The following is a 15,639-nucleotide window of genomic DNA, read 5'->3' on the forward strand; positions in this document are numbered from 1 at the left end:
CTGCTTTAATCTTGAGAAAGATCTTTAAAGGGAAGGGCCCAATAACCCTCCAGACCAGAGTGCAAATCTGAGACACGGCACAGGACAGGAGAAATCAGCAGCTTAATTAAGCGACTGCCCTTGCCCTCTCGGCTCTCTGTGCGTTTTTGCTGTGCGAAGGGAAAGCCTGCGGCTGCCCGAGCTCAGCCTCCTTGGTGCGACTGAGCCTGCAGCCCAGCGGTCGCCACCAGCCCACTGTTATGTCGGTGTTGCTCTCTGTTCACTTCTGCTTTTGACCCTGCCTTTTTCACCTCCCTGCCTCGTCCCTCCAGTATTCCTTAAGACGCTGTACTCTTCCTCTTCTACTCCTGTGGGTGTATGCTGTGTACTCGATACACACCCCACACCCTAGTAGAATCTCCTGGAAGCAATTTCAGTGACATGTTTATGACTCTTTTCAGCCTGCCCCCTCTGCACTTCAGTAGTAACAAGCTTAGTCCTTCCATCACCTAGGTTTCCTTTAAAAAAGGAAGTATGTGGACATTCCACCACATACTTCCAGAAGTGGCTGGAAATTCTGTTCCTTCAGGGAGCTGCACAGCTACGCAGAGAAGGGAGGTTTCCAGTCACTTTCTGTTGTCTGGAGAGCGGCCTTGAGCCCACACTAGACCAAGTCCATTAATATTGCTGAAAATGAGAAATGGACTACTTGCTACCAGCCAGTCCAAGAGGTGGGGCTAAAATAAACCGCAGAACATCAGAGTGACTGCTTAAGACCCTTCAAAGGGCAATCAAAGAAACTTTTATTTTAATGATAAAATCAGTTTATGAAAACTAGTGAGGATGTCCTCATGTTTCAAAGTATCAAAAATTTCAATCTTCCTGGCTAAGAGCTGGTAACTGTTGAAGGGAGGGATGGGTATATGGGGTTTGTTGTACTCTACCTTTACAAATGTTTGAAATATTCTATGATAAAAATATTCCATTTTCTTCTAATTTCTCAACCCTCTGAGGGCTATAAGCTAGGAATAAGCTCCATCACACAGAAGTTAATTCAGCCAGACTAGAAATATGACTCCCTACACCGTTTCCTTTCACTCAAGGGGAAACTTTGTAAGCTCACATTTTCCCCTTAGCTAAAGCATGGCAGAGCCTGCTACCCCACTGCCAAGGAAGCCCACGGCTAATAATCTGGCCATGATTCAGTCCCAGCTGCTAGTTCCAACTTGCTGAAAAATACAGCCTACCCAGATGGCAACTCCTATCAGGCACTGGGACCCCTCAGCCATCAGGCATCATGACAGATGTGAAGGGAGTCAACCCAGAGGCTCCTTAGGAAGCCCTTAGTTCCAAACGTGTGAGGAGCTAGATGTGCAGATAGTGAACCCTCATTGTTCTTGGTGTGGTGCTTTGCTAGGCTGATGTCTGTATCAGACACCCCACCGACTCACACCAGGCAGCTGCCCTGTGCCGCCAAGCACACAGGTGCCCTCCAGCTCCCAAACTCAGCAAGTCGGAAATCCACAAACGTGAAAGTCGTCAAGCAAACTGAAGACAGAACGAGGCCAGGGATGGGGAAGCAAGGGAATGGAGTGAGGTGGGGCGTGTTTATTGATAAATTTCAAAGGATATAGGCTTTGGTGGACGCTATGGTCCTTGTTGTCAAGTACACTAGACTGTTTTGTAGGGACGGTCTGACTGCCCCAAAGGAGAATACGCCGTCTGCAACTTTGCCTCAGGAAGTTAACTGGGAGAAAAGGTCTCATAATTTCCTAGAGCTCTGTGACACTGACTGGATTCTGCCACTGGCTGGTTGGCATCAGACCAGGAGTTAGAGCTTCAGCTTGTGCATTTCCAGCCGCTCCCTTTCTACAGGCGTTAATGCAAGGTGCGTTTAAACATGTGAATCACCCCCATCACCATCTTGTAAAGTTGCTTTGTGTCTCACTGAAGCCCCTGGCTGTGCCTTCCTAGGGCAGTGACACATCAGGCTCCCCTTTACCTCAGGGCCCTTCCCATTTCGGAATTCACTCACCTCCTTTAGCTCACAGGTTTGAGCGGTCTGCTCAGTGTCCAAAGGAGTGCAGACAGAGTTCAGAAACATAAGATTATAGAATATTTCGCTCGGGGAAGAAGGTTCTCTGATGTTGCCCATGTTTTTGGCCTTGGCTTAGTAGGAACTAAAGAGCTAGTTGAGTGAGACACTTATTTTCCATACCCCATTTTGGCCAGTGTGGCCACTAAGTGATTCTTCTGTTGGTAAGGTAACTGATAGAACTAAGATTAGAGTCCATGTCTCTACCTTAGACTAAATAAAGCAAGTTATTCAGATAAAAGCGTCATCATAATATCACCCACTGTTTCCCTCCTTTATGTTAGAAAGTTGCTTCTACAAATGGGCTTCAGGAGGGAATGAAGAAAGGTCTAACCCTAGAAGTATTAACTCTCCAGGTCAGTGACCTAGCATTGGGTTTGGCCAGCTCTTTCTTTCTTGGGGCACAGGATGCCTTCCTTAGTCGTATTCTCTTTCATCCCAGGGTCATCGCCTTCTTGATATCAAAGGAGTTAGGCCGTGAAATTTTTTTGTGAGTAAGGAAAGATTTGGCAGGATGCTCATCACTAGAAGAAAGTATGCTTAAAAAACACTCTATTCAAAGCTCTGAGGGAAGACTCTTAAGTAAAAGAGTAGAGACGAGCTGTCAGGTATAAAAGCAAGAAAACGGCTAACTTTTACATGCAGTGACACGCCCAGCGTGTGCAGGGAGACACTGATACAGCCTTAACGTGATTTGAGGGCATGGATCTAAATTATGCTGTTATCTGAAGACAGCACCCAAAGTTGCCATCTGTGGCTTTTGTTACTCATTCCCTCTATCTTGTAGGAGTTGTATCTATAAATATACTGACATGTATACAAGATGGTTAGGAATGGTATTGCAGGGGGTCTCTTCTAAGGCCTTCCCAGATAATATGCACATACATGACTTGTTTACCTTCCCTGGTTCTCTCGTTCCATTTTCATTTGTGGGAAACATGAGGGAAAAAAAAAGATATTAACGGAGCCAGATTTCAGTGGCCTCCTTCTTATGCTCATTTAGATAAACTGAAATGGGAGAATGTTTGCGATTAAAGACTCCATGATACTCTGGAATAACAGGCAGCCTTCTAAAGGATAGCTTTACTCAAATGGGGAAAGAAAAAAAAAAACGTACACTGACTGAAGTTTCTGGGTCAGCCCTAAAAAATCTCAACTGTCTGGTAGGTATCAAGAGGCTAATTTTTCCTGACAACTGAGTGTTTCTGGTCAAACACGTGACCTAACGTTGGATGTACTGGGCTTTTAAAGAAGTAACCATTTATCCATAAGGGCAAGGCTAATTAAAATTAGGACAAGCCCAGCAGTAGATGTTTGTTTAATTACATCCAACTCTGAATGATGGGTTATTCGTTTCCATCAGAAAAGAAAACAGTAATGTTGGTGCATAGGTTCCTAGTTAAACTATTCTCCTTTCCTCTATCCTCTATCCTCTATCCTCATAAAGACATCCCATTGAATCTCCCAGTGATTAAAAACTACAGGTTTTTCTCCTAAGGAAGCAGTGCTAGTTAAAACAGCTCCCTCAAGGACAAGTGGTTGAATTTTAACAATTTAAAAAATAACCTTTAAAACCTAACTAACTCCTAAAAAGTAAATGAATAGTTTTTAAATAACTAAATTAAAAAAAAAATCAAGACTTTATTGGATAAATGTTGCACAACATTCTTTAACATTTAGGTCTCAGCATAGTTTAGGTGAGAAACAATTTTTGTCATTCAGGTCTACAAAATGAAATGGCTTGTGAAGATTTGAAATACAGATAAAGGAAGCATGAAGCAAAGCTTAAATATTAAGCAACTAAAGCAGTGAAAGTGAAATAGCAACATGGTATGTCTAGATTTTAAATACCACCAAGTTTCATTTTTAAAAAAAATGAAAATCTGGTTTGTAACAAACAAACACCACTGAGAATTGTCTTAAAAAATATTTAGATACTTAAAACCTGATCTCTCCCAGTTCTTTTGCCTTTATATTACTTCTTGGTCATTTCCATCACTCTGCAATTAGAATTTTTGATTACACAAAATCTGCTATGACCTGGGAGTTATCTGATTCTTGAAGTGAGCCTGAAAGGTACTGCTGGGTTACATATCTGAAAGAACAAGAGGGACCCGAGCCTAAGCTCTGGGGCCAGAGAGCAGGGCGCCACTGAAGTGTGCATCATCTTTAGAACGCCCTGCTGCTACAGTTCCTGAGCTTTTTCAGACTTGATCAAATGTGTAATGACTTCATGATCAATGATTTTCCGTAAAGACAATTTCAGAATGCAGTCTAGACTTTTAGTTACTTACAATGTAATTAGGATTTGCATTAACTGGCTAGAAGCAAGACTGCCTACCTTTTCTTGAGTTGTAAAACAAATCCTAGTCAGGTATAGTAAATATTCTAAAACTCACCGAGAACTTTTTGTTACTCTTGAGTGTGGGGTTAATAAGTAATTCCAAACCTATACTGTAAGATTATGCAAAGCTTGAACACTTGAGCCAAATGCTCAAGTTATGTTGCTTCAAATGCATTTTCTATTTTTCTCCTTTTTTTGTATTAAGTAATCAATATGGATTATCTTTCTGGTTTAAAAAATAAATCAGTATTGCCACTAAAAAACTTCAGGTTTATTATTAAAAGTATGGCACCATCAAATATAAAATGCCTTAAAAATGTAGTACTAACAGGTCCATCTGGTTTTCTCATTAATGTTTTCTCCATTCATTAAAAAAGAAAAATTAACGTTTTTCATAATATGTATTTTTCATAGACAAGAAGAACATTACCGTCTCCATTAATAAGAATTCATACTTTATGCATGAAAAGTTCACCATCTTTATGCGTCTGTTCCTGCTGCTTGTTCCCCAGGGTCAAGTCCCATCTGACACCTGTGAGGACTTCTTGCACTTAGAAAGAGAGGCTCTCTGTGGAGAGAGGTCAACATCAAAATTCAGATATTATCACCTTTTCTGAACTAGTTCAGAAATCAGTAAGGATAGGGAGAATAGTACAAGCCTTTCCAGCTCAGCAGAATTAAGAACTGGCTCTTAGAGTACATTTTCACTCCAAGATCAACACTAGCCTGATCCACTTTGAGTCAGAATTTGAAAGGTAAGAATGTAGTTATGAAAGTGTGCACAAAATATTAAATACTGGTGGCAAATAAATACATCTTAATATGTTCTAACAAGCAAATGTATATTTAAGATAATATAGCCCTGCTTTACTAAAGATCCAAGTTTTCTTAGTGGGTTGGGGACACTTTGCCATCCTTTTAGTAGGATGTGTTTGTTAGATAATCTTTTCTGTTTCCACTGGCATCCTGAAGGAAACATTGGCCTCGGCATTTGTGACTATTGCTGTTTCATTAGAAGAGCCATTTTAGAAATACCTTTGTTCATATCTGAGCTGATTAAACCTTGGAGAAAGCACAAAGTTTTAATATGAAAAATAATTCAGCATTTCTGTCATCATCTCATGCCTTTCAGGCGTGTCCAAACTGTACTGAGAAGAACTTCATGTTCAAAAGAAGGTACTGTCAGTGATTCTTCACACATAAAATTCAAGAGAGTTCTTTGCGTATTTCACATCACTTTTCTCCTCATCTCATGCATAATTTATTGCAATAGTTTTTTTATAAAACATTCCCCTAATACCTTTTCTTCGGTTTAATATAGCACAATTTGCAAGTGCCCCTTTATAGACTGTTGGTTTTAACCACTGCCTGCATATTTACTTCTTAGTGCAGCTTTAAAAATCTGAGTCTCCAATTTCATTCAGTCCTGATGCTCTGGTGTTTTCTGTCATTGTGGTACAGGTCCATGAAACCAGCAGCCTGCTAATGTCTTTGTGCTGAAATACAGTAAAGAAAAGGAAGAAAATGTAGTTAAGCACAAGTAATTATATAAGAAAAATGATGTCCTTGTTTAAATTAAGCCCTATTATATAGACTGTGGGATCACACCTGATTTTTTACTTTAAATCAGTTAAACCTGACCCGTGTAGGTTTTTTGAGAAAACAACTTACTGCCACTGTAAACCAGCAGAAGCATTCATGTTCTTTCTGAAGTATATCTGGCCAAATTCCAACACAAATAAAATGGTTTTCACCTTCACGTAATCAATCTGCACTTGAGTGTATTTTTTAAATACTTTATGAATATATGCCTAATAAAGGGAATTTTAGCTTTGTTCTTTATGCTGCCATTTCACAAGTAAGTAACAATATAAAAGTTTGCAAGTCAGCTTCGCCGCTGTGGACTATGAAACGCCAGCAGCCTTCCTCTAGCACAGTCTTAAGAAGCAAATTTATATACAAAACCAGACTATGGAAAAATCAGCTGCAGGTGACACTGTCTACATATGTGCAAGAGCACAACAGAGGGGGGTGGAGGGTGCCTCCCCAGAGGTAGACACACACAGCACATCAGAAGGCATCAAGAGCACCATTTTGCTACTGGAAGAGAACTTAGGTACACTGGTTCCATTGACCAGTGTCCCTTGTTACAACAGCAAACCAAGTTATCAGCAGAGGCACTCTGCACCATACTGCCAACAAAAAGCCGGGCTCTGAGCAGAACATTTATAAAGGGCAAGGCTTATAGAAGTTACTGCTAAGTAGCATGACCAGGATGCCCAACATTACCGACCTCCCTTGGATATCAAGAAGTAGTAGAATCCCACTAAAACGCTCTACAATCCCTGGTTATGCCTCTCAAACCTGGGAGCCTAAGTACCAATAAGAGTTTGAATTCTATAAGAGGTGATCCGTGGAAAGAATAATGATTACTTTTGGTCAAATATATTTTTAAACCAAAGATATGGTATCTTCAGTGGAATAAATAACAGACAAAACAGAAATGCAAAAAGGAAAAAAGAAAACCCACCCCCATCCTTCCCAATATTTGACTATGAAACACTTCAAAGTAGATGTATTTCTCATTCTTTGATAGAACTCTTGATCTTATGTTAACTTTCCAGTGCTGCCATATTTCATTCACTTATTGGATCAAGGCCTATAAAATAAATTTCACAGGGCATTCTATCACATTTCTTCTCAAGCAATGAAAAATTGCTTCTAGCCATAAATACCGCACACATCAAAACAACAGCAGTCCCTGCTTATTACTAAAGCAACAGAATCATTAACATGGTTTTAAAATTTGACACTGAGCTAAGAAAAGTTTTTATTTTCTAAAAGTAAGATATTATATGATCATTAATACTAATAAATTTAGACTCATATGGAAATTTGCAAGTAAACATCCCCATTTTATAAACTGAAAGAGAAGAAAAGGTAAACAGCCAGTTCCATGTACAACTCCATTTCCTTCTGCTTATGACTTTCAATATTTGGCTTCAACCTTAGTGAGGCCTATTCCAGTTGGCAGAAAAGCCAAAGATCGAAGCAGATCTTACTACTACTCCTGTTGGAGGTGCAGAAAATTGAAAATGCTGTTCCCTCAAGGGGTCACCAGGTAGCTACAACTCCTATAGAGCTAAGAGTCCAAAATACCCCAGCCTTAATCTCTGATCCAAAATGTGCCATTCTGACCCAGTTTGCAAATTATAGCTCATACACAATGATACAGTCCAATTACAGCTCTTCACTAGCTTCAAACACCAGAGTTAAATAGCCTTATTTCAAGAAAGCAAAGAAAAGATCCTAAGTTCAAAAAGCAGCACAACAAAAATCCCTAAACCCTTCCTGCCATGTAAGAGCCCCAAATAAGGATTCTGAGCATTATCTAAGGAGGTTTTAACAAATGTACTTAGATTACAACTACACCTCAGCATTATCTTTGGCCACCCTCTAAGTTTTGACATGCCTTATGTAAATGACAATGGTTTTGAGGTTGATTTAATTAAGAATATATATATGTTCATATACCGATATACATATATATTCTTTATATTAAGTAATGACTATCTGAGAAGTTAAAATGATGAGTATAAAAGTGACGAAGAAAGACTGAGAGAGTGAAAAGATAAATCCACTAGTTGACTTTCCATGGAGACTCAGTTGCTACTTGACATAATTCTGCAATCTGACACCCAACTTCTACCACCCTACGAGAAATTCCTCTGGATTTATGGAAGCCCTCAGGAGGCCGGCTCTACCTTTTTTTTTTTTTTAAACACAACAGGTAATATTGACTGAAAGCTATTTTCACTCAATGAAAATTATCACCAACATGAGGTACACCCAGCTACCAAGGTCAGTGAAAACAAAGGAAAAAGAACTAGTGCATTCTTTTACGTCTAGCCTAATCTACTTTGGGAATGGTAAGTGATGACATGAAGCCCTCTTCACTTTGTGGCAGGGCTTAACACAGACAGACCTGCCCGTTTCACTGTTAACGTCAATGCTCCCAGTCTGAATCCACAGTGGTCTGTCAGACACTGTAAGGGAGCAGCAGCACTCGTCACTGTCTGATGTAATAGCTGCCATTTGTTGAGACCTATGGTAGAAAAAACCAAGTTAACAAAAATAGAGCATTTGAGTTCTTTTTCACCCATTTTACCAAAAAAAAAATTTAAAAATAAGACCAAAATTCAGGTGAATTTTTATAATGAATTTATTCTAGATAACTTGCTGGCTTCACACAACGTGAAGCTCTGGTACTAAAGGAAAAGACTTGAGGTGTGTACACACCAGTCTTGTCCAGGAGAGGGCACTCTCCAGCCCAAGTCAGTTGAGCTGCAAAATCCCTTAAGGCTCATGAAGATGTTGCCCTCCAATGCTAACTCACAATTTAATGCTCCTGACAAAAAATTTTTACTGGCCTAACACTAGCCTAGTGATGGAGTAGTCCTGACCTTCTCAGTATTCAATAAGGGCCAAAGTTGTCATCCCTATCTATATCATATCATTAATGAGCTCAGAGACACCATTTTGAAGAATCACCAAAACTGCCTGAATCCCTCCCCTTTCTCCTTAATGCCAATGGCACCTGTGCATACTATTCAGCACCTGAACTTAGTGAGGTAACACCTACTTGAAATAAGTTTGACAAGGTAAGCTTTCTCTTAGGCTTTCAGAACAGAGACTTCAAATACTAAGCAAATGAAGGATTACTATTTTAAGCCTTATTTTTTATTAACCTATTTGCTTGTTTCCTTACTTTCCCTACTTTAAGTACAGTATAAATAAGAAAAAACTCATCTATCATGTCAGTGTAGGCAACTGTGGGATCACTGATTTAGATAATGTCCAGTCCCTGTAATATTTTTTTAATGCTGAATCAGAAGCAGTAGCTAATCAAAACCTTAAAAAAAAAGGCTTTTCTGACACTGAAAAGGAGAAACTTTATACACCTGATCTATAAAGAAACATGATTACTTCTGAATTTTAACTCAGAGGAGAACAATTTTCTTAAATGTGGTTTAATAATGAGGTTATTTACCCTTTTGTTCATGGGAAAACTTAAATATACTATTAGCTACAATCCAACAGCTGTCACACAAGAAAACCAGAAATATGAACGCACAAAGAATTCATCTTTTGAACCTCCCCCTCCATGGGTAAAACTTAGGTTTCAACAATCATTCTAAAGAATCTCCTTTTCACTTCTAGGCAAGAGGAGAGTCAAATCAAAGAATGATCTTATTCCTGTGCATTTACCCCTCCAGTGCCCAGAAAGGCTGTGTAAAATAGTAACATGCGAGACCCCAGTCCACAGAGCCTGGCCCATGAGTCTTTTGTGCTAATGTTTAAGATGAGTATCCCCTCAATGCTTTTTAGGGTCTCAAGGGTTTTCCTTTAGAAACTGACCACACTTGCAGGATCCATGAGGAAGTGCCAGGAAGCCCCAGCAGTGAGGCAGTAAATGGAAGGAGATCCTCATGAAAGGCAGTGATTTCACTGGAAATTACTTGTTTTGTCCTTTAAGAGAAAGCTTACATTCAACAATGGCAACTACTCCTGGGAGGCAGCAGAGATATAAAGGGGCAAATCAGAACACGGTAAGAACCTTCAGTCTCCTTTGTAGAGTGCATGAAAGAAGGAAGTAGAGGTCACACTCTTAGAGCAAAGCCCAGAATTAAAAACTAAAGAATTAAGATTACTATCTTCCTGAACACTCAATATAAATTTTCTCTTAATACAATGTAGCATGATGCAACATGAACAACCAGGAAAAGAATAGATAGTGCCTCATTTTACAATAGACATTCTGGTTTTCCACCCTAATGCTATTTTTCTAACCAGTTATTTCGTTAGGGTTTTAGACAAACTGCACATAGTTCTTCCCAGCATACCAGGACAAACACCAAGATGTGCCACTCCCAGCCGGATTCCCTGCTAAAAACTAAACGGTGAGGGGAAATCATAGGTTTGTAATCAACAGCATCTCAAACAGGAGCCATGGGTAGAAATGACTACCCTCTGGAAAATATGGCCACGACGCACACAGATCAAGGCCTTGGAATGTGAGGTATTTCCCTCCTGCAAATGGGAAACAATCTAATCATACCAGTGGCAATAAAAGGGGATGTTCAAATTAATGTCCACTTTTTCACCATTTGGCAAGATATTAAAATAATAAAACACCAGGGTTCCAGGAAAACACAGTATATGTACAAAAAAGCTTATTTACACTACTTAAAAGCTGACAAGTACAGCTCTGTGGTTCTAATACCTTTGGAAATTCCTCCTAAGAGGGACCTCTACTCCACTGAGCCCCACCAGCTCAGATACTTCTCATGCCTTTGAAAGGATCTGGGGTGTGCTGGGCTTCTCAGATGGTTACTGATCATTAGTACGTAAGTGTCTGAATCATAATTCCTTTTCCTCATTCAAGAGTTGAAATGTCAGTGGACTTCTCCCCTCACCATATTCCCCATGACCTCCAACCCAGCTGCCCTCCGCAAATGCCTGTTGGGACTAGTCAGACCATGCCTACTTCTAGATATCTGTGGATGATCAGCATACTATGATTATTGGAATTTTCAGATAAGAATAACGTCGCTGTAACATTTTTTAAATTTATACTGCGTGTATGTTGAAGAAAGATACTATCAAAAGCTACCAGAATGAAATTTCTATGCCACATACAGAGAGCGCTAGTTGTGGTAATGACAGCAAGTATATACGTAAGTCTTGCACCAGGCACTGTATTGTTTTAAACATTTAAATTCTCACAATTACCTTTTGAAGAGGTACTACTTCTCTCCCCCATCTCACAGATCATGACACTGAGGTAACCTGCCTAGGATCACACAGCTTGTAAGTGGCAGATCCAAGTCAGGCTTTGCCTAGGAAATCTGGCTCAAGAGCCTGTACTTTCAACCATGTGCCTGAAAAGTGAACAAAAAGTGATCCTTTGCTCAATAAAAAGACTGATACCGAGGACTATTAGTGCAAAAATGTTAACGGACACTCCAACTCACCTGCATCACTGGCAAGTTACATTCTCATAAGTATTTCTATCATTTACACTGAACAGGATGATCCTCTCACAGTTCTATTAAAAAAAAAAAAAAAGTCGCCCCAGGCAAGCCCAAAAAACCCCTATTATACTTTACCTGGGGGGAAAAATGTATTCCTTCCAGGACTTTTCAGTAGCTTTTAAGAGAATCTTTGTGCTGCAGAAAACTGAGTGAGGGATACTGAGGGTTACAAAATTATCTTAAATATTTAAAAAACAAGCTCTTGCTAAAACTTGATATGTGTTAAAATTACAAGTTTTTTAGTTTACATGAAAAGGAAAAAGTGTGATTATAACACAGCCTTAACACTTTGGCTATGGGGGATCTGGTATTCCTTCTAGATAACCACACTGGATAGAAAAAATTATAAGGAGGTTTCTGGCACTAAGACTTCTAAGGCAACAAAAGGTTAACTGTCACATTCTTATGATACAAGGAAAATTCCATATTTAAATAATGGCTGTGTTTTCAACTTATTTTTAACGAGATCTTACAAATATCAGGAATTTAAAGAAGAAATATTTCATGCACTTTTAAACCAACTTTTAAGACAAGTTAATTTTAGAACTGGCCAGTTTTCAACATCAAAGTTTTATGAAATTGTTTTACAAACCAAAGTGTCTAACGGAAGAAGGCCCACAGCTTAGACCATATACTACAGCCATGTAATTTATTCAGTTGAAAATGAGAATCTGACTCAGAAATTCACTATTATGATAAATCCTGGTAACTTTTGAGTCTATTTTCTTCATTTCCTTTACATATCCCCACAACCAATCTTTAATTTATGCTAACATAGGAATCTATAAGAAAAAATTCAAGTTTGGCAATTAGTTTTTTCAGAGATTAGATACATTAAAATTTGATTCTATCCAAGATGGATTTTAAGGCATGATATAAAAATTCAGTATTTCCTACCAAAGTGTAGTATACAAGATGATCTTAGAATTTTAACAGAATTATCTACATGTCAAGGCATATTTGTTTTCCATTGGTAGTACTGACATAAAAAGTGGAAAAACGGTACACATGTGAAAATATGGTAAAGAGTGTGATGGTATGTAAATAAATAAAGTTTTGGAAACTAATTTAATTAACTCCATTACTAAAATCATTTAAATGGTTTCCATATTCACAAAATTGTTTTTGTCATTAGGAGGTGATGGTTTTAACCTAAAACCTACTGTTAAAGAGTATTTAATAGGTAAATGCAGTCATACTAATAGACCTAAAAATTTTACCAAGAGGTAGGGATAGTTGTTAAAAATGGGGGGCACCGGGCTTCCCTGGTGGCGCAGTGGTTGAGAGTCCGCCTGCCGATGCAGGGGACATGGGTTCGTGCCCCGATCCGGGAAGATCCCACATGCCGCGGAGCAGCTAGGCCCGTGAGCCATGGCCACTGAGCCTGCGTGTCCAGAGCCTGTGCTCCACAAAGGGAGAAGCCACAACAGTGAGAGGCCTGCATACCGCAAAAAAAAGAAAAAAAAAAAAAAAATGGGGGGCACCATTAGCCCTGTGCAGGACTGCAGGTTGATTAGGAAAGAATGCTGGAAGCCAGGCTGCCAGAACAATACCATCCAAACTTAAAAGATTTCTATCAAAAAACAAATTACAGGGCTTCCCTGGTGGCGCAGTGGTTGAGAGTTCGCCTGCCGATGCAGGGGACACGGGTTCGTGCCCCGGTCTGGGAAGATCCCACATGCCGCAGAGCGGCTGGGCTCGTAAGCCATGGCCGCTGAGCCTGCGCGTCCGGAGCCTGTGCTCAGCAACGGGAGTGGCCACAACAGTGAGAGGCCCGAGTACCGCAAAAAAAAAAAAAAAAAAAAAATTACAGATGGATGGTAGTGATGACTACACAACAACATGGATGTACTTAGTGCCACAGAACTGTACTTACGGTAAAAATGGTAAACTGTATGTTAGGTATATTTAATAATTTTTTAAATACCAAAAAAAAAAACCCAGCAAATTACAATTCTCTATTAATATGAAGGGAAAAAATGATTTCCACCTAAAGTCCCAAAGAAAGTAAACCGGAAAAAAACCCTGTTTGAGTCTATAAAGGTTAAATCTCTTGAGTGAAGAATAAACAAATGAGTTGAGCTGTTTCTCCTCTGATCTCAGTATAAACTATCCATGGTAAAAACACCAAGATATCCTGGAAAACTAAAAATATATAGATCACCTATATGACTTAAACTACTGAAACTTTCATTTTTTTTACTTCTATTCATTCTTTGTTGAATGGAGTACAGTAAATGTACACAAACTGTAAATACAGAATATTAAGAGCCTAGTAACTAAGTCAGAACCAGGTAAAGGTAATTAAGGCAGCTTAGCTGTTTTATTTCTCCTGGCTATTGGCAAGGCACCAGCCTCCTGTTCTATTTCTGAATTCCCTCTATCAGGCATTTTAATTGTTTTAATAGCAACCATATTAATACAATTCCAAAGCAAACACTAAATTTGTCCCAACTTAGAAACAGGGTCTTCAGAATTCTCTCTGGCAAATTCCCTGTTGGAGGCCATCACCGGATACAGATCAAAACACTGACCTGAATTTAAACATTATCAACTTCTCTAGACATCTGCCAATCTCTTCTCTGCTACGAGTACTACCAAATGCGAACCAGTGCAGCACAAGCTATAGAAAAAATTCACAACTTAAAAGGAAAAATCTAATTTTAGATCCAAATTATAGGTTTCTTAAGGTATTTCCAATTCTCAATTCAGTTATATTAAAGAATATGTATGTATATAAAAGAATTTAAATGTGTATCTTCAACATAACCAATAGTAAGTACAACCTGCTCAAATAGGAGTGCAACTCTATTTTTTAAATTAGAAATTCAGACCCGCTAATGAAGATATTCATTTAGCTGATTTTAGTAAGTTCCATATCCTTTGCCCACAGTCCATCTTCATATCTATTTTCCTGTCTGTTGTCTTTGCTACTTAGCACCAATCTAAAATTACTATTTATAGATTTTGCCCATGAAAACCAAGTAGGGACACACCATCTAGTCCTGTAAATAGGCTTCAGACTAGTGAATTCTACTTTCTTGGTCTCACTGATATCTCAGGTCTCTGGTTCCACATCTATAAAGAGTCCCTTCCAAACTTACAGAAGAGACCTTTTCTGGTCTATAAATTCTAGAAAACTGAAAGACAAAAACACTCTGATGCTTTACATTTCCAAAGATTTCTAGAAATAAAGACATCTTTAGCTTTCACAGCTCTTACTTCCCTTAGTTTCTCCCCCTTGCTAATCCTATTCTAATCACTTTTCTTAGACCACTAGAGATCTGGCCTAAGCCTAGTTTTCTCTCTGCAAGGGGGAAAACAAATACCCATTTGGTTGTCTCCATATAAAGAGTTCAGTGTCTCCTTTTTTGTTGTTGTTAAAGAGAAATGTAAGAGAAAAATGGCTACAATTACCCAATTCAACTCTATCTCCATCTACAGTGGACACTGGACAAATATATCTTAGCTGCTTAAGAAATTTCTGTTTGAAAACACTGTTTAGTATGCAGCTATTGGTTTAGTGTTTAGAACACACAGTACATCTTTAAGATGACAGAAATTCTTTCAAACTTGTTTCCCTATAGAAACTTCAGATGAAATATGCCAGACTGCTGGTTTAAAACAGAGGGATTATTTGGCATAATAATAAGAGATCATGCACATTTGTGATTATGCTTCAACCTTTTCTTCAAAGGTGTGGACTATATCAAATTGTTACTTTTATACTCAACAATCATGATTTTATCTTTTTCTTTCTTCTTTTTCTCCATGGCTTCTGAAACAAATCAAATTTAGTTTATCCCACAAGAGCACATTTGCCCAAGCACTTAACTACATCAGAAGTATCCACTGTCAAAACCATTTCTATGTTAGGATAAAACTCACCTGGATCATTACCCAAAGCCTTAGAATTACATAACTTAGGTGACTCTTTGCTTTGCCTGGTTTAAATCTTCCTGAACCTTAGATTTCAAACTTTCAAAAATATCTGCATGAACAAATTCACTAATCTGAAACAAGTTCTCTGAAAATCTTTTAAGATACTTCCTTAAAACCCCTCAATCACACTATGAACTTCTTTCAACCTGTTATAATCAAAGAATTTTTAAAATACTATATTTCTG

The 15,639-nt window shown here is 38.7% G+C and overlaps 1 protein-coding gene across 5 annotated transcripts in view; it reads right to left on the bottom strand.

Annotated features, from left to right (window-relative positions):
• Positions 1-3,695: 3,695 nt before the first annotated feature.
• PWWP2A (PWWP domain containing 2A) overlaps positions 3,696-15,639 on the bottom strand; it is a 35,199-nt gene continuing 23,255 nt past the window's right edge. The window contains exons 3-5 of one of the 5 annotated variants that reach the window (XR_009539658.1): positions 8,404-8,523; positions 5,799-5,914; positions 3,696-4,986 (exon numbers count right to left, since the gene is read on the bottom strand). Coding sequence is in view for 3 of the 5 variants with exons in the window: in XM_060144149.1 (XP_060000132.1) it covers positions 5,901-5,914; positions 8,404-8,523 (134 nt within the window). In the remaining 2 variants the exon portion in view is untranslated. Of the gene's footprint in view, positions 5,915-8,403; positions 8,524-11,210; positions 11,360-11,587; positions 11,658-15,639 lie in introns of those variants that run through there. The other 4 variants (XM_060144149.1, XR_009539659.1, XM_060144150.1 and 1 more) reach the window with 4 other exon arrangements.

Source organism: Lagenorhynchus albirostris, chromosome 3 (genome assembly GCF_949774975.1).
Source record: "Lagenorhynchus albirostris chromosome 3, mLagAlb1.1, whole genome shotgun sequence".
Lineage (NCBI taxonomy): Eukaryota > Metazoa > Chordata > Mammalia > Artiodactyla > Delphinidae > Lagenorhynchus > Lagenorhynchus albirostris.